This window comes from Cervus canadensis, chromosome 3, assembly GCF_019320065.1.
Source record: "Cervus canadensis isolate Bull #8, Minnesota chromosome 3, ASM1932006v1, whole genome shotgun sequence".
Classification (NCBI taxonomy): domain Eukaryota; kingdom Metazoa; phylum Chordata; class Mammalia; order Artiodactyla; family Cervidae; genus Cervus; species Cervus canadensis.
In genome coordinates, this window is record NC_057388.1 from 64,540,012 (window position 1) to 64,566,691 (window position 26,680).

General features: G+C 42.7%; 2 protein-coding genes across 4 annotated transcripts in view; one reads left to right on the plus strand and one right to left on the minus strand.

The window, feature by feature from the left end:
• JAZF1 (JAZF zinc finger 1) overlaps positions 1 to 19,732 on the plus strand; it is a 323,480-nt gene extending 303,748 nt beyond the window's left edge. Inside the window, exons 4-5 of the mRNA XM_043463327.1 lie at positions 10,403 to 10,572; positions 17,368 to 19,732. Coding sequence (XP_043319262.1) covers positions 10,403 to 10,572; positions 17,368 to 17,544 — 347 coding nt within the window. The 3' untranslated portion in view covers positions 17,545 to 19,732. The remainder of the gene's footprint in view (positions 1 to 10,402; positions 10,573 to 17,367) is intronic.
• A 653-nt stretch (positions 19,733 to 20,385) lies between these two features.
• TAX1BP1 (Tax1 binding protein 1) overlaps positions 20,386 to 26,680 on the minus strand; it is an 80,215-nt gene continuing 73,920 nt past the window's right edge. For 2 of the 3 annotated variants that reach the window (XM_043463325.1, XM_043463324.1), the window contains 2 exons: positions 22,174 to 22,256; positions 20,386 to 21,568 (listed from right to left, as the gene is read on the minus strand). In XM_043463325.1, the coding sequence (XP_043319260.1) occupies positions 21,367 to 21,568; positions 22,174 to 22,256 (285 nt within the window). In that variant the 3' untranslated portion in view covers positions 20,386 to 21,366. Of the gene's footprint in view, positions 21,569 to 22,173; positions 22,257 to 22,301; positions 22,501 to 26,680 lie in introns of those variants that run through there. The other variant, XM_043463326.1, reaches the window with a different exon arrangement.

A 26,680-nucleotide genomic window follows, 5' to 3' on the forward strand; every position in this document is an offset into this window, starting at 1 on the left:
AATGACCTCTCTCTTCTATTACAGCCTCTCTATACCCTATTTAAATGTCAGTTAAAAATTGTTTGATTTTTTTTCCCCCCCTGGAAATGAATGTTGGTTCTTGTAGAAAGAAGCTCGTTACTGGTGGTTTAAAAATGGCTTCATGCTTTTCTTACTGTGATGTAGTCAGAAGAATCTTTACACTGAGAAACACACCGTAAACAAGTTTTACAAACACATCTTCTACTCTGATACTTTATATTCCATTCTGTCCATTTTTTAAAAAAAAATTCTAATTATGCCCCACAAAAATGACTTCACTACCCACTTAGTCGCAATTTGAAAACACTGGGACTCTGCATCGGAAATAGGTCTTGAGAGTTGCCTGTTGCCACAGGAAACCTTTGTGTTAAATCTCGGTGAATCTCGAGCAGCAACTGGAAGGCTAAGGGGAAAGGGCCATTTTAATCTCCCCCAAAAGTAAAATAGCGGAGCTGATGCGGGAGGAGAGATGGGGGCAGCAATGTCACTGAGACCCTCGCAGTACCGAAGGGACGTCCTTGTTTCTTATTGCTCATTTTGTTTTTCCTGAAAAATAGCCAGAATACGAGAACAATAAAGGAGACAAGACGTTTTCTTGTGCTCTGGGGGCAGTTTGTTTCTCCTCTCACCAAGATGGAGAGCTGGGGAATTAGGTACCAACACTCAGTCAGGAACAAACGGCAGGGGCTTGACTCCAAACTGAGCGGGTGAGAGAAGAACAGAGGCTTCTCTGAAGTCTCAGGGAGAAAGAACAGGACGGAGGCAAAATAAGAAAACACTGATGAGAAAAAGGTTGGTTTTCCCTTTACATCTTTTTCTGGGAATGTGCCTATTCAAATAGAGGATTTCTTACCCTGGCTTCGTGGAGTTGTTTTAAAATCTGAACACCCAGTTTTTAGAAGCAGCTGATTTCCGTAGCCTTAACCTTAAGGCTTCCATAGAGCTTAAGATTCCATAGATCTTAACCTTAGTTCAATCATGGACTGTGGAGTGAGACTGACAAGGAGCCAGCAGCAGGGCCACGGCCTCCGAGCCCTGCTCAGCCCTTCGGTGACGGCAGTCGCGTCGTAGGCTGGGCGGCAGTCAGGGCTGCACGGTCCTGGCCAGTTTAGGGGTGACGGCCTCCGCGTCCCTCCCGCGTTCCCCTTGTTACGAGTGTACCAGCAGGAGCGCAGCTGCCTGTGACCACATCATCAACTCGTGGTTCTCACTTTGTCAAAAATCAACACAATGGAAGGTGACGGGGGATTGGCCTTCTGCATCTCATCTGTCTTGAAGTGGCAGACCCTGGATGTCAGATACACAGCTGTGTGTGCATCTCCACAATGCCTTCATCGCTTGCAGTGTCCACACGTAACACTGTTGTGTGGTTAGAAAGCAGTGACCTGGTGTCAGGGGGCCTGTTTCATCTTTGTCTTTCATTTGTGTGTTTAACAAATACATACTGAGCGACTTGGGTGTGCCAGGTACTCTCAAGGCCACCACGAGTTCAGTGACATGGGTTTGAACATACCGAGAGATGTGCACTTCCGTTCGGGTGAATTCAAGTTATTAGTGGGACCACAGACAGGTTAGGAAGACAAGCTCTAGAGCTAAGACGGCTAGAGTAGAACCCTTGCTCTGCCGTGGAAGAGCTTTATGACCTCAGACAAGGCACTGTGCCTCTCTGAGCCTTTGTTGTATATAAAATGAAGATATTGTAGTAGGCATCAGCCTCACAGGGCCGTTGTGAGGTTTAAATGAGTGTGCCCCCAATAAGGGTCAGCTGCCCTCAGGACAATGAAGGTGGACCAAGGAGGTCAAGCATTTTTGAGACTTGGCGATGGTCCCTTGAGCCACTAAGTGTGTCTTCCATTGTAATCATTTGTTGCCAGTTCACTTAGACTGTTGTTGCTTCAGCTCATATAAAGTGGGTAGGTACCAATTAAAGCTAATTATAATTATAATTCTATAAGGCAGAAAGGCAACGCTTTGCTAATGTATTTGCCAGAATTTGACATCCCAAGAGAGTTTTGGTTTGCTGTCACTGCAGTTGTCACTTGTGCATGAATATTAATGATCTGAGTTAAAAGAAAATTGTGGCATACTGGATTTCTGGAAAAGGTTGACTTGTTTTTACCTGTGTGTCACTCTGTTTATGAATACAAAGAACAAGAACACTATAGGTGCTAGAATGGGTTTGGGGCCATCATCAGAGAGTAAAGAGGTGAGCAGGGGACAAAGGCAGTGGGCAGAGTCTGGAGGGAAGTGGGCTAGATGTAACGTGGTCCTTGTGGCAAATGAGGCATTCAGCTGGCTCCTGGGCCATGAAGGGGACTCGTCCAAGTGGGTGGATATGGATATAAGTGTGCACAGACACTCTGGACCCCCCTGTCTTTTCATGTAACTCATGAAATCAACTTTTTACTTCTGTGGCTGACACCCAGGCGGACTCTTCCCGCAGTCCTGTAGGATATAGTTGCCCTCTGAAATCCTGTCCACTAGGTTTGCTCATTTCCCCAAACGAAATGCTGGCATGAGCTCTTGGGGCCACCCCCCAAAGGCACCTCTGTCAATCACTGTCCTGCCCACCTCCAGCCCCCACAGTGGGGACTGTGCAGCCATGGAGGATAACAATGGAAAACTCAGCCTGAGAGATTAGTGGCTGCCAACTCCCACCTGTGACCGTGCAAGGTGAAATTAACTTTCTTGTAGAAACTCTCACGTTGGTGAAAGTCATTTGTGAATTGTTTAATGATGCCTAAGAATAAGAAAAGCCTGAAAAAATCAACTCACGGGGCTTTTCTTTGGAACACTGGACTGCCAACACCCAGGAGGGCAGGCCCCACCCTCTCATACACCTAGGGTGTATGAGACTAGCCCTGTGCTTCCCATACCCCATGCTGGGGCTCCCTCCCCCTCCTTCCCAGTGCTCCAGGGCTTTGCTCTCTATGTCACATCTTTCTCTCAATCAGGGATATTCCATTCAAAATTAAATCAGAAAAGCACAGACTTTGAAATCAAAGACTCAAGTACCAATCCAGACTGCCTGTTTCTAACTGGGTGACCTTAGACAGGTCCCTTCACCTCCTGAACCCCCAGCTCTCCCCTTTGCGAAACAGAGGGAACAAAGGTTGGTTCCATGAAAAATATGTCTCCACACTCCAGGCTTACAGGAGCCACCCCACCACCACCACCACCTAAATGACAAAGGCATCTCCCAACTCCCTCCAGTTCCAGAATGCAAGTGACTTCAAGCAAAATTTGTTCATTCTTAGGTAGCTACAGTTTTTATTAAGAGAAATCCAAGTACGCATAGGTAAGTTTAGGTATGGAAGTATATGCTAGAAGTTAAGGAACAAATGATTTAAAGCAAAAGTAGGCCAAATCAAGAGAAAAAAAAAAAGCACAGGCATTTTGGCTATTATGCCTTTGTGCATCCCTCAAAGCTTCATATTGTGCCCATTAGTGCAGTAAAAATGAAAGTGCTTAAGGGAGAACTAGGGTTGGGCAGAGCCTCAAAGCCATGGGACTTTGTAACCAGAGCATCAGTGAAAACAGTAATCATCCTAACAGAATAATTGCTTGGCTGAACCCCCACTGTAAATCCCCCCTGGCACGTTCCCCCAGCATCCCAGTCCTCTGACCTTTGTGTCTTTAGGATGCAGATCTTTGTGGGTGTTCTCTCTTCTAAGAGAGCCACCGCTGCCAAGTCGCTTCAGTCGTGTCGGACTCTATGCGATCCCACAGACGGCAGCCCACCGGCTCCCCCGTCCCTGGGATTCTCCAGGCAAGAACACTGGAGTTTCCTTCTCCAATGCATGAAAGTGAAAGTGAAGTCGCTCAGTCGTGTCTGACTCTTTGTGACCCCGTGGACTGCAGCCTACCATGCTCCTCTATCCATGGGATTTTCCAAGCAAGAGTACTGGAGTGGGGTGCCATTGCCTTCTCCACAAGTTCATCCAAATCGGAAATCTCACCCAGTCGATTTTTGTTGTAAAATACAAGGGCAGTGTTTTTGCAGGTCTTGTCCCTGTGCTGTCAGCCTTCTCAGGTGCAATGGCCCAGAGGAAAGGTTGGCACTTCTGGAAGAACAGCCACCATCACTCTAAAGAAGCCACGACTGTGGGCTTTTCATCTGCTTTTCTTACTGAAGGCCTTCAGGCTTTCCCTTGAGTCATGAGAATGCTGTCTTCTGGACCCTTCAAGAGAGTCAGCTTGGGGAGAGCTGCTGGCCTGTGGCAGGTTTTCTGTTTTGTGCTTAAGCACTTGTCTTTTTCAGTTGGCATTGCCAAGACTTAGAGCTGACTTGTGGAAAGGAAAGGGCAGGGGTGGAGAGATGAAGATGAACCAGTGCTTGCGCCACAGCACAGACTTACCCTGCTGGAGTCCCCAGCCAGCAGCCCTGGAGAAAGAGACCTGTGAGATAAACCACTGAACACCTCTCACTTCTGCGATGTTAACTTGAGGGTGGAGTCAAGGGCTTGTCAAGTTCTTTCTCGTTGCAAAATTCTGACTCACCAACTCACTGTTCCCCAGCCCTGCTTCTGGGAAGACACCTACCAGCCCGTCCCCAGACACCTGCTCTGGGCCCAGGGGGTGAATTCTTCTTGTGACTTGCATGCTTTCCTCACACCTACCTGCCCCAATTACTCCCAGCTACAAGAATGGGTGTTAGGGGTCTTTTTCCTCTTTTACACAGAGGAAATGCTTTATAATTTTTTTTCTTTAGAAAATGCTGCAGAAATGAACGTTTTCTGGATTCTGGTGATGAGGTCTCAGAACCAGGAGCCTGACTTGATTCCGGGTCCTCTCTCTGCTGGCTGGAGCTCAGCACCCCCTCTGCTAGACTGACAGGACGGGGCTCACACGTACCTCCGGAATCACCTACTCAGTCAAGAATGAGCATATGCATTCCTTAACACCCCATCCTGCTTCCCTGGAACAATCCAAAAGCTCACTTCAATGTGATGGCCTCAAAGCTGGCAGTGATGGGCCTATTTGACCCCTCCAGGTGGCCTGAAGGGCAGTGGACTCCAGAGTGGGTGTACAAGACAGTCTATAAGGTGGAGGAAGGAGACATGGAATCTATACAGTTACTAAGTAAAATATTTCTCATGTTATTATGTATATTTATTAAACTATCAAGATTGCCAGGAGAAATTTCAATAACCTCAGATACGCAGATGGCATCACCCTCGTGGCAGAAAGCGAAGAACTAAAGAGCCTCTTGATGAAAGTGAAAGAGGAGAGTGAAAAAGCTGGCTTAAAACACAGCATTCAAAAAACTAAGATCATGGCATCTGGCCCCATCACTTCATGGCAAATAGATGGGGAAACAATGGAAACAGTGACAGATTTTATTTTCTTGGGCTCCAAATCACTGCAGATGGTGACCGCAGCCATGAAATTAAAGGACACTTGTTCCTTGGAAGGAAAGTTGTGACCAACCTAGACAGCATATTAAAAAGCAGAGACATTGCTTTGCCAGCGAAGGATCCATCTAGTCAAAGCTATGGTTTTTCCAGTAGTCATATATGGATGTGAGAGTAGGACTATAAATATGAAAGCTGAGCGCTGAAGAATTGATGCTTTTGAACTGTGGTGTTGGAGAAGACTCTTGAGAGTCCCTTGGACTGCAAGGAGATCCAACCAGTCAATCCTAAAGGAATTTAGTCCTGAATATTCATTGGAAGGATTGATGCTGAAACTGAAACTCCAGTACTTTGGCCACTTGATGCAAAGAACTGACTCACTGGAAAAGACCCTGATGCTGGAAAAGATTGAAGGCAGGAGGAGAAGGGGGCCCAGAGAGGATGAGATGGTTGGATGGCATCACTGACTGGATAGACATGAGTTTGAGCGAGCTCCGGGAGTTGGTGATGGACAGGGAAGCCTGGCATGCGGCAGTCCGTGGGGTCACGAAGAGTCAGACATGACTGAGCGACTGAACTGATTAAACTGTTTTATCCTCATCCTTTTATTTGCTTATCTGTTTTACACAGTAATATATTAGTAAACGTTGTTGTTCAGTTGCTCAGTCATGTCCGACTCTTTGCAACCCCATGGACTGCCGCACGCCAGGCTTACCTGTCCATCACCATCTCCTGGAGTTTGCTCAAACTCACATCCATCAAGTTGGTGATGCCATCCAACCATCTCATCCTCTCTCAGCCCCCTTCTCCTCTTGCCTTCAATCTTTCCAGCATCAGGGTCTGTATGTAATTTATAATCAGTATATTCACTCACACTCCCCTTCAGGAGGCAGTGACCGTAGTTTTTTATTGGCTGGGATATAGGATCCAAGAGCTGTTCGACCACTGCTAGGAGAGCCAGCCTTGCTCCATCCTGCTTTCCTGAAATGAGGGATGGTGTGGGGAGTGGCAGGATTCTCTAGCAAAGGGTGACAAGTGCTGGGAATCCCTTCATTCAGATATTTGTTTTGAGACGGCAGGTGAAGTCAAGATTGAAACCAAACCAGGTTGGAGTGGGCTTTTCTCCTTGGAAAGACATGAGCACATGAGTAAAGTAAAGCAGGGTTGGCCCAGATACTTCTCAGCTGAAGCTGTAACTTTCATTTAGGGTTAGCGTTTCCTAGGGCCCAAAGATGTGTGAAGAGAGCTTAAGAGCAGCAGGTTTGGGCCCTCAGGTGTTTTCTGCAGACACTGTGGGCCCTACTGGCAAGCTTTCTAGATGTGACCACCAAGCGATGCCAGCACCTGGGTATGTGCCGCTTTTTGGAACAGCAGCCCCTCGACCTGCAGGAGGCCCTCTCATTGCAGGACTCATCTCATGGCTGGGGACATTCCTCTTGTTTGAAGACCGGGTGGCACTGGCAGTGGGCTTCCTCCCTGGTGGCTCAGTGGTAAAGAACCTGTCTGCCAGTGCAGGAAACACAGGAGACTTGGGTTTGATCCCTCAGCTGGGAAGATCCCCTGGAGGAGGAAATGGCAGCCCACTCCAGTATTCTTGCCTGGAACATCCCATGGACAGAGGAGCCTGGCGGGCTACAGTCCATGAGATTGCAAAGAGTTGGGCACAACTGAGCAACTTAAACAACAGTAGCACTTGGAGTACAGGATACAAAGAACGGTAGATTCCCTACCCCCCACCTCCTCTCTTTAAAAAAAAAAAAAAAGCGAGCACCCTCAAGAATGCATGAGGGAACAGTGGATGAAACTTTTCATGTGAACTTTTGCCTGTTTATTTACTAAATACTTTTTTAATGCTTATGATATGCCATTGTTCTAAATCCTTTTAAAAGCAGGAACTCAGTTGGCCCTCACAACAACCTTAAGAGGTAGTAGTATTATCAGTCCGCTTTGCAGGTGAGGAATCTAAAGCTCAGAGAGGCTACATCACTTGCCTGGGGTCACACAGCTCATCTTGGACAGCACCAGGGATCACACGGGCTCCCGCCTGGCCCCTGGAGATGTGTCTGCATGAACAGTCCTCAGCGAGCACCATGTCTCTTTTGTGACACGGAATCCTTCTTGTAGTTTTTCTACTGGAGATTCCCAAACCTCCGAATTTTCTTATTTTTTGTTTGGTTTCACAACAGGCTTTTCTAAAAAATAGTATCATTTTACATGTAATCTCATAGGGTAGTATTATTACAAAAGCGATATTATCCTGTCTTCGGTTTTTTAAATTTATTTTTAGCTGCACTGGATTCTCACTGCGGGCACAGGCTCGCTGGCTCAGCAATTGTGGCACACTGGCTCAGGTGCCCTGCAGCACGTGGAACCCTCCCGGACCAGGGATGGAACCCGTGTCCCCTGCACTGGCAGGCAGACTCCCATCCACTGTGCCACCAGGGAGGTCCTGTCTTGTTTTTTGAGCACTCACTATGGCTTCCTGTGCTAGGTGCTTTATCAACATTAATTCTAGCCCTTGAATTAAACTGAAGGGAAGTGTCCTTACCCCATTTCACAGAAGAGAAAGGAGAGGCCAGGTAGTCACTCAGCTGACTGTCCAGCCAAGGCATGAACCCAGGGCCGTGCACTGCTCAGCTTGTGTTACAGGACAGAACTTGGTAAGTCACTCAGCTGACTGTCCAGCCAAGGCATGAACCCAGGGCCGTGCACTGCTCAGCTTGTGTTACAGGACAGAACTTGGTAGAAACAGATCCTTCTCGATCCCCATCCCAGGCAGGCACTTTGACAAAGCACCCAGAGGACCCTGTGGTCTGTGAGCACGCCTGTACTCGCAAAGGCGTCCTGATGGGGATGGTGACTCCTGTGGTCCCCCTTCCTGCAACACTTGGGACTCGATGCCGAGTGGTTTCCAGGCAGCTGTGTCCACAGGATCAATCCCTCGGGCCTGGCCCCTTTTGATCCCGAGGAGTTTTGAACTTTTATCTTCTGCTGGGCTTCATTAAGCCCTCAGTTGGTCTGAGGCTTTCTTTCCCACCCCCCGCGCCCCCAGTTGTAAATGTTGTGCAATTTTCGGTATTCAGGTTAACAAGTTAGCCCAATTAGATGGGTAAATTAGTCATTCTTACTTTCTCAAGTCCTACTGGAGGAGCTTTGCGAAACAGCATTTATAGTTTTCTAACAAGCCATTTAAAGGACACCGGCATGTGGCATTTGTTTAAGAGTAAAATGTCCTAAACGGTGCCCTACTAAAAAACAGATTCTGAGATTTGCTCACAGACCGACTCAGGGCTTTGACAGAGTGGCACCCCTGTGCTGCCTTGATCCCTGGGGTCTCCAGCCAAACACAGCGGGGCTTACTGAAACCCACATTGAATGCCAATGCCTCATTTTTGGCTGGCTCTTTTTCCTGCACCACCTGAGTTTCTAAACAGGCTGCTTTGAATTCTGAGTGGTAGATAGTGGAGGACCAGAAACATGGAGGTTGAGAAACACCCCCCATCCCCCCACCCCCACCCCCAGAGAACTGCTGGCATTGGAGGCCAGGAAAACGTCACCTGGGGAAAACTGACTCCCTTAATCGCTAATTGAGAATGTGTTAGCTCTTGAACCACAAGGTGCTCACTTCCTTTGTGTGTGTGAGAGTGACGGTCATCCTCACCTTACAGGGTCACTGGAGGGTTAAATGAGACAATGCATCTAACATGCCTAAAACATATGAGGCCCTCATTCACCTTGAGGTCCCTTCCTCCCTTCCTGGATCCTTTTAAGTGTTTGCCTCATGCTGGAGTCCTTGTTCCTGGCTTGACTGGCTCTTCAAACAATCTTATTAATGCCTATTAAAATGAAACCCAATAAAAGTGCCAATATTTGGTGTTGAAATAATTGATGTAGCAGAGGGAGCCCACGGTGAGCACCCAGGCAGGCCCCTGCTGCAATTTAGCTTCACACCTGGGGGATGAATTTCACAACTGTAATTGCTACCATATAATTCTTATTAATGTTGTGCCATAATTCCTATTTATTCCACGAGGCTTGTAAATGCATTAGAACTTGTCAACATATTATTTTACACTGTTTATGATCTGTAGAATTATGTCCTTCAGGGTTGTATTGTGCAAAAACTCCACATCAATGGCTGTAAACCTCGTTAAAAAAAAGGCGGGGGGGTGTTGCTTGTTGAAGTGGTTCTCCATCCCCTCCATGCTGAGCAGAAGTCGGTGAGGCAGATTTTTAATTCAGTTCTGAGCAGAGCTCTTAACCTCAAAGTACAAGTGGATCCCCGCATGCATCTGAGCTCTCTGCTGCGGTGGCTCAGCCAGCCCGCCCTCCCAGGAATGGGGTGTGTGTGTACTGAAAGGCAGGTGCTGTTCGCTGGGGACAGGTGTGGTAGGGAATTGTTGGGTCTTCCTCTAGCTGGACCTGCATTCTGATCATGACATTGTGCCTTCAGAGCTCTGGGTGTTTCCGCCCCCTGCTCCCTAGCTTGGGGTAACCCCTCTTTAGTGCCACATTTCTTCGTGGTCTTCCCAGCTCAGCTTATAAAGAAAAAGATCTGAAATGAATTCCCACTGAAGTGTAAAGATGTAACCCCCTCCCACAGATTTTTCTATTTACTATGGTGATAAAAGCATGAAACTAAGGGGACAGAATTCTGTTCATTGAAGTGTCACGTGTATCCTGTGTGTGTGTGTGTGTGTGTGTGTACATGTGTGTGTGTTGGGGCAGGGGTCTATCTGTCGTGGTCGGTTATATTTGGTTTCAGCATCTTGGCAATCACCTTTGCTGAAGAATTGCGTTCAAGTTCTTGCACAGCTAACTCCTTACCATGAACCCTAGTCTCTCTGATGGGAAAACAGATACCCGCTCCCTCAGGGCTATCCTCGGGACTAGATGCCCTTACAGTCCCTTGGTGCCCTAGATGTCCTCTTCCAGGGCAGTCGGAGCTGCCTGTCCCCTCACTGCCACGCCTGCTGTCCTGCAGGGACGCTCCTGACGCTCCTTGAATTTCTGCTCTGGCCCCACAGGCAGCGAGTACGATGAGGAGGAGGTGGATTATGAGGAGTCAGACAGTGACGAGTCCTGGACCACAGAGAGTGCCATCAGCTCTGAAGCCATCCTCAGCTCCATGTGCATGAACGGAGGGGAGGAGAAGCCTTTTGCCTGCCCGGTTCCTGGATGTAAAAAGAGATACAAGGTAAAAGAAATACCTCTTGCTTGGCATAACTTGATGGAAAATGGCCAGTCCTGTGTCAATCGAGTCTGGGGAGAGGTGCTTCCCTCTGCGGAGACAATTGGGTGTGTGGCTACTCTCAGGTCAGGGCCAGCTCTGGTCTCTGGGTGGGTTTTCCCCTCTGCTGATCTGTGTGGGAACTATAGGTCAGATTTTGTTGTTGTTGTAGGAGGATCATATCTTTGATATTCTTGAAATTCATGTCAAATCAGGCAGAATATCAAATGTGTCACCTATTTGTTTGCCAAACACCTTTCCCAGTGGCTGGCTCTGCAGGTGGTTCACAGAAGACCACTTTGAAGTCTTAAAAACCTACAGATAGTTCACAGAGCTCTTTTGGAAATCGTTGTAGGGTATTTTCTTCCAGCTGAGGAAGCCCTTGCCCCCTTCCCCTCAGTGACATGAAAAGAGATGAGGACAAAGGGGGCCTTTGGTATTTTTCACACCTTACCATCAGCTCTAACTTCAGCAGTCTCTGTAGACAGCACAAAACCTGTGTCTCTGCAGGCCTGACTCTGGGGGTCAGGGGAGCCAGGGGCACTAAATTCCCTATTGAGAAAAACTCCAAGGGACAAAACACTGAGAAACATCCACACATTCAAGTGTCCAGAGGACATTTCAAGAAAACAAATCTGCAAACTTTCCCATGAAGCATTAGCAGCTCTTTAAACCCAACTGTGAAAAAAGTAAAAATCAAAAACAGATTCGGTGCCTGTGATGAGATGCTAATTTTCCCAAAGCTCAGCAGATTGACTATTGCTAAAGAAAGTCTTGAAAAATATGATAGCATAAGCACTTCCTGTATTATTCCCTCTTCAACATGTCTCTGAACACACACACACACGATTATTTCAGTACTTTTATACCTGCTCCTGATATTAAAGCATAAAACACAAATGTATCACAGGTAAGTGGCTCAGGGTTTCACCAACGCTGAACACGGTTAAATGTTTATCATGGCAAGTCCAGATGAAGCCCAGGATGGGGATGTGAGGTCCCCTGAGTGTGTCCTGATGCAGTGTGCCATGTCGCCAGTGGACACGTACATTCCTGTGGGTCAGAAGGCATCCTGGTAGTGGGGTGGGGGTAGGGAAAGAATGAAAAGGTGACCTCGGGAAGCCAGGAGCCCAAGGGATCATTTAAGAAGCTTGTTTGTCCAGAGGACAGCTCTGCTTGCGGAAAGAGATTTCCTCTTCTTTCTCTATGTGAAAATGGAGAAAGCTCAACAAGGACACTGCTCTTGTATCCCACCTGCCCTTGGGTGCGCCTGCCCTCCGTGCTTCTCGGGAGCTGGTGCACCATGCTCCGTTGTCTTACTGCCTTCTCTCAGGGATCCAAACACTGTTTTAGGGGTGTCTTACACGTCAGCTAAGTTAAAAGAGGGAGCAAAGTAATAACCCAGACTGCAACCGACTGAAAAAAAAAAAGAGGGAAATATAAGCTACACCCTTTATTTTGTCCAAAGAGGATGAAGCCGCCTCTCTTTTCCACCTCTGGCTTCATTCCGTTTTTACATCCCTTTCCCCTGGTCATTTCTATTTTCTTGTCATTACTCTTTTGTTTCTATTTTCCTTGAATTCCCAGTAGTTTCTGCCTTCCTGCAGTTTGTTTGCATCTAGGTCGATGAGGGCTTTGGGGGAGTGTTCTTTCTCCATCTAAGGCCCAAAGAAAATTGCATGAAACTTGGGTTATGGAGGCTGCCTTTTCAGTACCACAGACTGGCAAATGACATGGGTGGCAATTAGTAGTCGTGATTTCCATGAGGGAAGTGTGAGTTTCCTTTCCTGGGCCAGAATACCAGGTAATGGTGCATGGGACAGGAATAAATGCATAACTGCTTCTCCTAACCAGGTGCGTGAGGTAAAGGTGGTCACATTACCTAACTCTTTAGTCTCACTCTTTCTCCTGGGAAGTTACTGACTGCAGGGCAGTGGTGTTCTCCAGTATAAGTATTTCACCTTATTTACTGCATGGTTGTTGGGTTGGGTTTTGGTGAGAGGAGGGCATAATGAGCTGGTGCGCTGTGGTGTCAGGCAGAACCCACAAGGGCTGCCATCTTGTTCATCCCCATGGCTACCTTCAGACATGTCTCATTCCTTGCCCTGCCTATTGGCAGGGGGTTTCTCATCCACGAGGCTCTTGGGCACTGACTCAGGATCAGCTCTTCTCACCATTTCACTGGCATTTGCAGAACTGAGAGAAGATGAGCATCTAACTCCCCAGACTTCATATAGAGTAGGGCAGAGGAGCAGCAGTACAGTGGTTTCCCATGTTAATTCTTTTGCCTCTAAATGCCCCCTTTCCCTCCTCTCTTCGTCAGCATTCCTCATTTCATTCCCATTTCTCAAAGCACAGCTCAAATGTTTGTGGGAGCCCTTAGCAGCTTCCCAGACTGAAGTTCCCCCCCCATCCTGAAGTTCTGTCATCTGACCTTTCTACCTAATCTGTTCACATGACTGGCAGAGCACTTATGATCTTATTAGCCCAAGTGCTTACAGCTCAAAGACTCCTCTGCATGCAGTTCATGTCCCGAACATAGTAAATACCCTAAGGTTAAAGGGATAAAGACAAAATGCATGGGGAAGGGTGGGGGGCAATGTGGGCTCCCCACTGACCAACAGAACCCCAAAGCCGCAACACGATTCATTCTTTTGTGCTCCTCGCAGACATTCCAGGCCAGGAGCACAACTGATTCCATCCACCTTGGTTCTGCACAAAGTTTCTCTGAAAGAGTCCTCAGCTACACAGAGAACACAGCATTTCAACAGCATAAAGCAAGTTTGGTCTCTGACATCTATGTAGATACACAGTCAAGCACACATGTAGCTCCAGATTTTCTCAAGAAGGACACTTCAGCCTTTCTCCCCGTCAGTGGATGTAAATCTCCTTGCCTCTCCTGAGAGTCCCCCGGAAGCCCTGGGGGGAGCATAACTGACCTTTCTGGATAAAACCTGGCAGAAAATAGAGCTTTTAAAAATGTGCAAATTCTTCAGTTCCATAATTTTCCTAGAAATTTATGCTATTTTCAAAAAATATTGATGAGGGAATCTAATCTTATATATATACACACATATATATACACAGCAAAAAATATTGAAACACCTCAGATGTTAAACTGTGATTCTGTTATACATTCTTATGCTCCTCTCTACTTTCTCAATGTCTACAATTACCTACACTGAACATAGATTACGGTAATAACCGTAATCTTTTTCTCATGGGAGAAAAAGACCCGGTTCCCACCTGACGTGCCCTGGACACCCCATGTGCTGCTATGTCAGGTATGACAGAGGAAGGACTTGTAGTGCCATCTCTGGGGCCGGTGGGGTGTCACCATGCTGCTCCACATGCCTTCACTGTTTTAACTTTAACTTAAATGGCAACCCACTCCAGTGTTCTTGCCTGGAAAATCCAACGGACGGTGGAGTCTGGCAGGCTACAGGCCATGGGGTCGCAAAGGGTTGGACACAACAGAGCGACTAACACTTTTCACCATCACCAAGCCCAGCTTTGGTTTTTCCATTTTTATTCCACATCAGATCCCCAAATGACCTCATCCTCTCCTTTGTGTAGGACATCAAGGTTCATGGGAAACTGAAAGTTAGGGTTTTATATCCAGGGTACACACTACATATTGTACTTACACATGCCTGAATACTGACAGATCAAATAGTTAAGGTGTGGTGGTGTCCTAACTTTAGCTCTCATGATTTGATTTGGAGTAGAATTTTGTTGTTCGGATTGGCTCAGTTCCCTCAGCAGGCAGGGAATTCCTGGCATAGAAAAGAACCAGTGCCACCTCAGGTCCTCCTCTGTACCTTATGCCCAGCCCCTTCCTGAGTCAGATCACTGTAAGTCATAGACAGTTTTCTCCAGACTGAGTGTCCTAGTCCTTCCCAACTTTTAAGAATTTTTCAGGGACTACCAGCTGGCTATGTTAATTAATAGCATGTTAGGTGCATGGACTCTGGGGGAGATAGGGGCTCTGGAGCCAACCATCCCCAGGTTCCCATTTCGGTTCTGTCACTTACCAGCTTCATGATCTGGTCAAGTCAGCTTCTCTGGGTGTCAGTTTTTAGTTAAAACCTGAGTGCTGAATAAGACAGTAGATATCAAGTTCTTGGCATGAGGAAGTTTTGTTAGTGACGTTCCTTGCCCTGTCGGAGCTTAATCCTTTTTCTCCCTTTCAGAGATCGGAGAATTTAATAAACATTTCAAGTTGCCTGACATTTATTTATTTTTGTCATTGTTAATATTTTTGAAAGACCAAACTCATTTCAGTATCTCTGCAGTCAGAAGCTTCAGCGAAGCTTTTGTCTTGGAAAGTGAAGTTCCCATAGTTATCTGTGAATGAACAGATAGGGAAATGTTACATCTGATTAGAGATATAACTAACATTTGTGATAACGGTGTCCCTTGACACTTGTGAACATTTTAAGTCACAGCAACAAAGAGAGAGAGTTGGTAAGGTAGTTTATCTTAGGCTCTTTGGTCAACCCAGAGCGGCCATGTTTCCACACATGTAGCTGGCTTCCTGATTTTTACAGAGTGATAAAGCTGATGTATGTGTCAGCCCCACAGCCACACACAACACAGCATTTACATTCAAGCTGGGTACAGACCACAGACCCTATTTGAGTCACCTCAACCCTGGACATGACCTTCTCCTGCTGAACTCCAGATCTGGATTCACACTGGACAGGTTTCTCATGGCTTTAGCAAATTCTAGTTTCACACCTTGCCTCATTTAAAAAAAAAAAAAAAAAGCCTCACCCTGGATGAAGTATCGTAAGTTCTGGTCCTGTTGGAGTTGCTAAACACAGAGGGGTACCTGGATTTATAATGATCCTTCTTACAAGTTCCCTGTGAAATGTTTCAGTAACTCCTCATCCACAGGAAGCAACAATCCTGAGGTACTCCATTGTCTACTGGGCTGGTAAAAAACAATGCTTATGTTTGTGTGTTGGCCCTAGCTAGGTAGCTCTCACCTGGGTCTCTCATGCCACTGCACTGGGGTACTAGCTGGGGGCTAGATACACAGGTTGGCTTCTTTACCCACGTGTCTGGGCTCCTGGAGGGATGGCTGGAGCGGCAAGGGGTTGGTCTCTCTTAATGAGTAGAATTCTGCAGTCACTGCTCTCTCCACACCCTACCACGGCAATCTTCTAGTTGCTAGCATGCCTCTAGAAGACCAGTGAAGGGCTTCCTCACACTGCATGCAGGGATTAATACAAGAACCATGAGGGCTGAAGGGGCAGAAGGCTGACAGCTAGGCCTTCAGGGAAGAAGTTTTATCTGTCCTTGAGCTTCAACTCACCAGACAGCCTACAAGACTCTCTCAAGCGTAGACAACCGGTTGCTATTTGTCGCCCCTGGGTTCCACAGTGTCAAGAGGATTCTCTTCCATAGGACTTAAAAAGAATTAATGTGCATGGTGCATCTCCAATAGGGAAATATAGTGATAACCACTGGACATATTTTGTTTCATGGCAAACTTCTCAGTTTCTTCCAGAATGAAGCATGTTCTAACAAATTCACTCAGATACTTGTGGAGCATCTACTATGTGCCAGGCACTGTGCTTGGTGCTCATTAAACAGCAGCAGTTTGTTCCTATTCTTTGGGAGCTCGACAAGGGCATCCTATGAAGTAGAATAGATGGTTATGTTGGAATCCTTTAGTTGGGCATAGGACTGGGCTCCATTGGCCTACACTCAGGTAACACTTTCAAAAACAGTCCACTCTTCCAGTGATCTGTGCTCAACAACTTCCTCTCTCAAGCCTTTTCTTCTTTCCCCCTACTGTGCAACCTGACAGTAGCTGACCTGGAAGTTAAGATCTACGTTCTAGTACCACCTCTGCCATTTGTTCTTCCATAAATCTTCCATGTTTACTAAATGCCCTGAGTTTGTTTACTCGCTATTTAATTGGGATAAAGGAAAAGTAACTTGGTTAAATCTATAGTGATTCTAGGCATGAAGTCTTAAATAGAATGTGCATGTGAGCTAGCATAACCAACGAACAGAAATCCAGATAGCATGCAGATACTTCATGTATCATTTAGGATTTGTATGCCAATTTGAAGTTTGAAAGTCTTCTGTTGCTAAGAAGTTCATAAACTGACATTTTCAAAGTTCAGTGTATGTTTGGAATGTAGTACATAAATAAAAGCAGTGTCCTGTCTGCCCACAGGTGCTTAATAACACACAACTGTGCTGGGGCAGGATTTAAATGGGCAGAGATATAGGCTTAATGCAGAGTAGAAAAAGAACAAAAATTCTCTAAGGTAAGAATTATCATGATTGGCTGGGAGCAAGACATGCTGAGTTTCCAGTCAAGAATTTATACTTCTTGAACTTTCATTACCCTAACCTTTGTTTCCTTTCTTTAGATTTTTTGTTTTGGCTATCTTGGATATATTTATATAATTGTTCACTGGCAACATTCTTCAGAGGGAACTATGCCTCTACAGTCCGTGAGTCGTAAATATGTATTTTATGTAAAACTCAAACTTAGTACTTTCAGAGTAACTTGAGGTCTACCTGAAATGGCCTCGGGGTAGCTGTGTGCATAACCCTGTCTGCACAGCCCACGGTGAACACACTGGACTGCTTTGGTCACAACTGGAGTTCACGAAAGCCTATTCTGTATACAGTTGCCATCTGAGAGATGTCCAGTTGCAGTCAGACCCACACTAAGGTTTTCCTCCATCAGACAATTGGGTGACCCCATTTAACATCATATTTTTGTCTTCTCCACAGAATGTGAATGGCATAAAGTACCATGCTAAGAATGGTCACAGAACACAGATTCGTGTCCGTAAACCATTCAAGTGTCGTTGTGGTAAGAGTTACAAGACAGCTCAGGGCCTGCGGCATCACACAATCAATTTCCATCCCCCGGTGTCGGCTGAGATTATCAGGAAGATGCAGCAATAACATGCTGGTCGTAACTGTGCCAAGAAACCCTCACCAGCAGTTGCTGATTTTGAAAACAGCCACCTTTTTTCAGGGGAAGCATTCAGCAACCCTTTAAAGAATTAAATGCATGCTTTAAATTTTTTCTGTAATTTTGGAATGATGTATCTTTGTAGAGTTAATGATTTTGTACATTTGCACATGTAATCATCATACCCATTTTCATTACTTTGATATAAGGTGCTAAACAAAACAAAAAGCTCTAGGTTCTTCAGCACATTTTCCCCAAAACAAGATTAAAATTGAGGGCATGTTGCATATTGTTTGGTTGTATTGCAGTGATATCAACTGGGGAGGGGGGGGGAGGAGGGGCTAGCACTGAGGTTTTTTTCCCCCAAGATTATAATGTGATTGAAGTTTTCAATACATCAACTCATTGTGTTCAAAACCAAAATAATACCTTCATTATCCAACTGGTTACCATGCCTTACATAATGGAGTTAGTACTTGTGAGTAGAAAGACTTTAGGTAACGGAAATATAAATAAGAATGTTTAACATAATATGCTAAAAATATTTTCATATTTAAATAACATACATAAAGGGTGTGCTTTCTGTGTTTTATATTATTGTGCAAATCCTTTTGCCCTTTAAAAGTCTGAAAATCTTGCCATCTGACTTATCATTTTAGAGTTATAAATAGCATTTTTGTACAAAGTCTATTCAGTTCACGCATTAGTTTAACATTCATTGAGTGCCTGCTGGGTGCAAGGGATTCAATTTATGCCTATTTTTATCTGTGGACCAAGATACTAGTTTAAATACTTTTCCCTGAAATCTGTTAGGAAACACTTTGAAATACTTAAGTGCAAATCTTTCGTGTGTAAAATTTAGTTCTATCTTCATCTTTAGGTGAAGTTTTAAAGCACTTTGTAGTTCTCTATTGCCAACAGATTAATGTTTTATGTGTTGCCAATTCTTGCAACCACTGCCCAACCAACCTGTGGGTTGCAAATAAGAAAATCCAAGCACGTTTCAAAGAGGAACATTTTATTAAGACCCCTATCACCTCTTCATGCTCATTGTGTTTTTAGAATTTTTTTAAAGGCACTTTTTTCCATCACATTGTAGATGTCTGTATTCTCATTGGAAACGTCTGTTTAGCTTTATAAGACATTTTGCTGAAATATGAAATTGAGCCTTATTGACAATTAAGTGCTTATTGCAGCAGGTGGTCAAAGAGTGACTAATACATGACCCGTTAAGAGTGTAACTACGTCTGGACCATTCCTGGAGTTTTTCTTACCAACAAAACCATCATGCCTTGAGTGTTCATTTCTCCCAAGTGCTATTCCTTAAACATGAGTTTACCAATTGCCTAATTATGCAATAAAAATTGCTTTGAGATGGCTAACTGCCCACAAAACTGGTGAAAATCAAAACTCGAAATGCCTGTAAAGTAACTTTCTTCCTGTTTCCATTTGTTGAAAGTCTTATAGATGGGAGGAAGCAGGTGTCCCTCCTCAATTTTTCAGAAGTTCTGAAAGGAAGACAATTCTGTTAGCCAGATGGGTAAGCTTCTATATCCTTAAGTTGTGAGTCCCTCATAATGAGGGAATTAAAAGTATTTATAAAGACACTGCCCTCTATAAATTTCCTCAGATCTCTTGAGTAGTCTTGGTCCTGAACGTACAGTGTATCCTTGTGTTAAAGGGTGATCCAGACATGAGAAGCACTAGTTGGTGCGTAAGAAGGCCCTACTTGGCTATTTCATACCTACGTACAATTGACCAAATTTTTTTTAGGCCAACAATTATCATCTAGCTTTGCTCCTTCTAGTGCAAGAAACTTGTAGGCTGGGTCAGTAGTTCAACTGCTAAACAGTCATTAGTCATTGTGCATGTTAGATTTCTTTCAACTATAAAACAAATTCCAATTTCTATTTACTTATTCATTGTGACAGTATTACTAAACAGGTAAGGATGGGAATATTTTGTTATACCGTGTATAGTGAATGTATTGTACTGTGTCTGTGAAAACTGTGCTTTAAATTATATTTTCATATGTTTTGTTCGGGACAGAGCACATTAAGTTTGAAAGCAACAGAGGTTTGTTTTAGAACTGAAGGCAACTAAATAAAATTCCTGTCAAGAAAAGCTGCTTGTAAATGAAATCACATTTAAAATAAACTGCCTCTGACCCAAAATAAACATGGCTCTTTATTTTCATTAGCATCCATTATCAAGGCCAGTATCCAGTTTGCCACAGAAACGAATATCCATTCAGTACCTTGTTCTCAGGCTGCCCATTTTTTGGATTCAGCTGACACATGTATATGTCATTGATGTTTTACATAGATCACACTGTTTTTTCTATCACTAATAAACTACTTGTAAGCCTGGAGCCAGAAACTACTTAAAAATAGGTTAGTATGAACAATTTCATTTCACTGATAGTAAGTAGTCTATATTAAAGTATACTTTTAGGTTGGCATGGTCCACAGTTACTAACTGTTCTTACTGTTGAACATATTTTACCTGAATATATTCTGCTTAGTCTATAACCTATCCTGAAGCTTAAAATTGTGGATTCCTCACAATAGCATCCCAGATCTGCCATGTCCTAACATCTGGCACCTGACTGCCTAATACTGTTTTGCCCTAGACTCAAACCTTTTAAAGGACTTCAGTTTACATATAGCACTTCAAAATGCCACTATACTAAGTATTAGGTTCATATCTTAGATAACTAGTATGCTTAAGTATTTTTAATAACTACAAAAAGAAAAATCAACAAGTCTGTATTTTAAATTCTTAACATTTATATTATTTCAGAAAATTTAAGACCCAGGACCCAAAAGACATTCAAGATGATCACAAATAGATTTATTTGACTGAAATTACATATCTCTAAAAATGTGTCCACTTTAATGTCAATACTATACACATCAAAGACATAAAAAATACATTAGTTTGATTTGGGTTTATATGCATTACATGTTTAATCACTTACTGAGAACATTTTTTTAAAGTTATACTCTTATCGGGAAAATGAGAAAAAAAAAAAATACATTTTCTGTGATTTTTATGCCACAACCACCACTATTCAGTAGATCATTTAATATAAAACAATTACACCAATATATCTTGTTCCATTTCCCCATCAGACAGAAATACAACTTTAGGATGGCTTTAAAATAATTACTCAGATACTCTAAAGTTTCTTCAGTCATAAAATTAGCAAAATATGCTTTCTATTAATTCCTAAAGCAAACATCTCAAATATAAAAGGATAGTTGCTATCATTGCTATCTTGCAAACATGTGATCTCATTCTACATGCAGCTCCCTTTCTAAAGAGCATTAAATTTTTTTTTCATGGGCTAAATTATGAAGTTTTTGTATTCAAAGAATTACTTTGCAAGACTTATGATAAATTCTTTTTACTACATAATTTTTAATAGTCATGCTTAAGCAACAAGGTCAACAGAATCTTGTAACTATTCTGCTAAATAACACTATACATTTTTTTTTCCAGTGTGGTAATGCTAAAATAATCCCCATTTCCTTAGTTCATATAATTTTGCAAAATGGGGAATAAATATATAAACACACAAGAATTTCCTAAGCAGGTAAGATTAACAGAGGTTAAAATTACATTTATTGATAGTGATAAGCCAAAGACTGACCCTGATCCTAGTAACACCAAACTCAAAGTAGCTCTTGGTCAGAAAAGTGCACTAGGGGGTACATGAAAGTGACCCCTTGTGGTCTCCTTACTGCTCTATTTGAAGTGATTTTTTTTCAACTGTTAAACTGTATTATTAACTCCTAATAAAAAAGTAACTAATCAAAATTTAAAACATTCTGATCAAAATGGGTCTGTACATGCCTTTCAAACACCTGCTGGTCATAGTCAGGAGGAAACTGCTCGCTGCACATTGGGCACACCTTCCAGTGACTTTCAACATGTTCTTCGAATTTGCTCTGATCATAGTTAGGAGGGAACATTAATTCACAGAGTGGACATTTCTTCTGAACATCAAAGCTTGAGGAAATAAAATGAAAGAATTACATGTCTGATAAGATTTCTAATAGCAGTAATCTTCAGATATGGCAAGACTGCATTTATCTAGTTAATATCAGTATCAGCTTAACTTACCTTGAAACTCTTCAGTTACTCCAGGAACCTTTTTCTTGGTCCTAAAAGCTTGCTATTGACAATTGTATAAACCACTTATAAAGCCTCTAAATTTATTTTACAACTAGATTGACAAAAACTTTTTCTCATCGAATAGAAAAAATACAATCACATGTGAAATGAGGCTCAGTGACAAGAATTCTTCAACTGTTAACTAACAGAATGCCTTTTGTGAAACTATAAAGATTAACTGAACTTGTAATTTCCCAACAGTGCTCACTCAGTTTAACAACTAAAGGTGTTCACAGCACTGGTTCTCAAACGACTGCGTGTATCCGCGCCATCCGGACGGGCACACTAAAATACATGTTGGTGGGCCCCACGACGAGAATTTTGGGTTCAGGAGGTCTGAGTTACAGCCCTGGATCATACGCACTTCTACTAAACTTTCAAGGACCATACACTGAGAACCACTGGTAATCCCAATTCTACACAGAAAAGAGAGAAGTTACCTGGGATCAAAGCAAAAGCCTGTTCCATGCCCACGTAAATGCTGACTTGGAGGATCAGGAGCAGTGGGCACTTTCTCATCTTCCTAGGCAAAGAACAATTTTTGCAACTTTTGAGAAAAGTGAAACCAAACAGAAGTCCCTCAATTTAATCAAGCACTATATAAAGTAAGTAAGATTATAATTTAAGAAACTTTACTTCTATTCTCATTAGATTTTCCTGTAAACAGAAGTTTGAAAGTAATTTGTTTTTACAGAGTATTTCACTGTGGACTAAGTCTTACCTTGAAATAAAAAGCAGTATTCAGTGGAATGGAGAGCGTAGTATACCTGCGTGTGTGTGAAGGAAAATCAATATACTTCTGAACTATATGTAGGTAACTTAACTGCATTTTTATCATCCATACACTGGCCACTTTCATTAAAATCTTAAGACTATATTACTTTTTCTATTATTCTCATTAAATACCTACTAGTGTGTAAGACAGGCAGGATCTTCTTTGACAATATACATCCACTGCACAATACATAGAAATTAAAGGAAAACTAGCAATATATATGTGAGGTTTACATGTGTATTTTGTTGGCAAATACATGAGAAAATTCAACTGGAAAACCATGTTAAAAGCAAAGCAATGTACCAAACTACAGGTCTCAAAAACCCTGTTGTAAAATAATCAGATTAATTTTTTTTAAAAATATTTAACTACCTGATGAACAGATTATCAAGGTAGCCTGCTGAAAACCCTGTAAATCTGAGTTGGGATCAAAAACAAAATGCTGGTTTGGATTTCCATGCCTGCATCCCAGTGGTCACTTTACAGACTTGTGCACACTGCTACTACATCAACAAGGGGAAGGATGGCATAACATGGCTGTTACTCTGACAATTATCCCCTCCTGAAAGACAGGGGTCGGGGGGGTGGGGTAACACGAGGCTCCCCACTCTCTCTCGCCCATGTGCATCACCTGAGAAAACAGTTCTGTTGGCAAATGATTCCCTTAGGCTATACTTGAGCAAAAGAAAAACAGGATCAGTAATCTAATAGGAGATTGAGAAGCTGAGGAATATTGGACAAGTATTTCATATACTTCGAAAATTAAAGTCTTTAACTAAAATCCAGTTTTAAAATCTAAACATACAGAGGGAAGATGATACATAGTTGAATCTGCTAAGCTTAATATGTATGACAGGTAAATTGTGATTTTGTGCCACATTACTCTGGCTGCCAGATTTAGGCCTTCTAGTAACAATACCTGAAACATGAATCGGCTTAAACAACTACATATAAAATAGTCAACAAAATTTTCTCATGTATGTAAAATACATGCTCTTTAAGAAAATGAAAACATAATTAAAGGTCTCTTCATATTCTACATTTAGAAATTCTTGAAGAGGTATTTATAATACAATACAACCTTCTGGTGCCAAATATATAATGGGAGCCAAAAACCTCATAACTACCTTTGTGTTTCTTTTTTAATAACAGCTAACAGCTTATACCAATGTATTGCCCTCCATGAATCAGCTAACAATAGAGTCTGATGCAAAGGTGCTAGTTCAGACCAACCTATCAGACCTGTTAACCCAACTGATAAAATGTGGAAAAGGGGATTTAAAAAAAAAGCAATTTATATTTTCTAAGCCATATATAATTTGGTAAGGATAACTCTGTTACTCTATTTCCTACCAGAATAAAAGGGGAGAGGGACTCAAGTAGAATTCTAGATAGAATAATGAGACGATCATGAAATAAGAAACCACCTACTCAGAGAATAGGTTAAATATGTAATAAAATCTGAGGAGTCAATTAATATAATATAGTCCCTGGTGGTCTAGTCACGCAAAAGGACCAAGTTTTCACTCACAAATACAGTTACTCCATTTTACTCATTGAGCTTGGCTATTTCCAAACCATACTAGCTTACATACAACAAATCAGACAGGGAAATGAGGCTATTAATGCAGGCTCACTGCCAGCAACAAAAAATGGCTACTGGTTAAAAAGAGAAAGGTAGACAAGAACCAAAAACAGCCAATAGGATTTCAACACTGCATCATACAGCTTTACTATATACATTAAAAGAATGTGAGGACATCATTCAATACTGATTTTTTAATTAATAAACTTCAAATTTATTAGTATTCTATTTTAGAAAGCTTTCACTTAAGTTTTAGCACTGAAAGTTGTCAACTCAAAAGGATTCTGAATATCAGGTTTTAAAATATTAGTAGCTAGGTATTTTCGCAAAACTGCTTAATACCACACTGAAATGTATTTATGAACAATTGAAAATAATTGAATTTTTCTTAAAATATTTTCAATAGAATTTTAATCTACAAAGGCCTAAGCCACCTACTTGGTTCATATACCTTTAGACCCATCAGCATAATGCTCTTTCTACTGTAAACTGGGTTTTAAGCAAAGGAAATATATTAAACTGAAGCCCTACTTGAAACCCAAAACTTCTCACAGGATGCTCAATTCAAAATCTAGTGTTATAAATATATTCTTGCTTTTTATCAAAGCATATCACGAGTTTAACCAATCTCTTAGACGATAAGATACATTTAATCATACTAAATTCAAAACACAATCATGATCATAAAAATATAATTACCATATGACACAACAATTCCACTTCTGGGTATATGTCCAAAAGAACTGAAAATAGGAACTCAAATAGATATATTGGTACACTTATGGTCATATCCACATTATTCACAATAGCCTAAAGGTGTAAACAATTCAAATGTCTACCAATGGATGCGTGGATTAACAAAATGTGGCATACACATACAATGTATGGTATACACATACATTACTTAGCCTTAAAAAGGAAGGAAATTCTGACACATTATAACATAAATGAATCTTGAAGACATATGTTAAGTGAAATAATCCCACCACGAAAAGATAAACACTATATATGATTCTCCTTATATGAGGTATCTGCTGCTCTGCTATGCTTAGTCGCTCAGTCATGTCCGACTCTTTGCGACCCCATGGACTGTAGCCCACCAGGCACCTCTGTCTGTGGGGACTCTCCAGGCTACTGGAGTGGTTGCCATGCCCTCCAGGGGATCTTCCCAACAGAGGGATCAAACACAGGTCTCCCACATTGCAGCCAGATTCTTTACCGTCTGAGAAACCCAGGAAGCCCAAGAATACTGGAGTGGGTAACCTATCCCTTCTCCAGGGGATCTTCCTGACTCAGGAATCCAACCTGGATCTCCTGCATTGTAGGTGATTTCTTTACCAGCTGAGCTACCAGGGAAGCCCCAGGTACTAGAATAATCAAATTTGACAGATGACAGGCTGAAGCGGGGGACGGGGGATGGAACTGCCATTTAATAGGTAGAGAGTTTCTGTTTTGTCAAGATGAAAAGAGTTCTCAAGACTGGTTGTACAACAATATGAATATACAGCTGACCACCGAACGATGAGGATTTGAACTGTGCAGATCCACCTATATGTGGGACTTCTTCAGTAGTAAATACTGCAATACTACATGATCTACAGTTGGCTGGATCTTCAAATGTGGAGCCATGGATACAGGAGAAAAGTGCAGCTACAGGGGACCGATAAGTTGTACTCAGATTTTTAACTGCATAGAGGGTTGGCACCCCTAAGCTTCACGTTGTTTAAGGGTCATCTGTACTTATTGCTATAGAACCATGTATTAAAAAATAGTTAAGATGGCAAATTCTACATTATATGTATGCAACCACAATTAAAAAGGCAATCGTGAGCAAACCATCAATATGCACCCAGTTACACCATTTGAATCATTAGGATTCAGATAATCAGCATTTCTCAACCTTTGCCAGAAATTATTAACTGAAATTATTTAGATATCATTTTTTGCTGTTTAGGTGCTTAGTCGTGTCCAACTCTTTGTAACCACCCCCACCCGGCCCCCTATGGACCATAGCCCACAAGGCTCCTCTGTTCATGGAATTTCCCTGGCAAGAATACTAGAATGGGTTGCCATTTCCTTCTCCAGGGGACCTTCCTGACCCAGGGATCAAACCCGTATCTCCTACAGTGACAGGCGGATTCTTTACCACTGAGCCATTAAGGAACTAGTAATAAATATCAATGAAGAAAGATCTACCACCTAACAGAACTTTTACTAAGTTGATAATTATTACTTTAGCTCAAGAACATCCTTTAAGAAACATCTGCTAAGGTCAAAACCAACACATAAGAACAGAGTACCAATAACTCTGGGTAACTACTACATAAAGTTTTAAATAAATGTTTATTTTTATCCTTCATAACTCTGTATTATTAATATTGGTCAACATCCTCTTTTCATGAGATGTTACTATTCAAACTCCTCCAAATGTCCATGAGTTTGAGCAAACTCTGGGAGACAGTGAAGGACAGGGAAGCCTGGTGTGCTGCAGTCCATGGAGTCACAGAGTTGAACACAACTTAGCAACTGAACAACAACAAACATCCATTTCCTGTAATATGTCAATGAAGGAATATCAACTGAATTT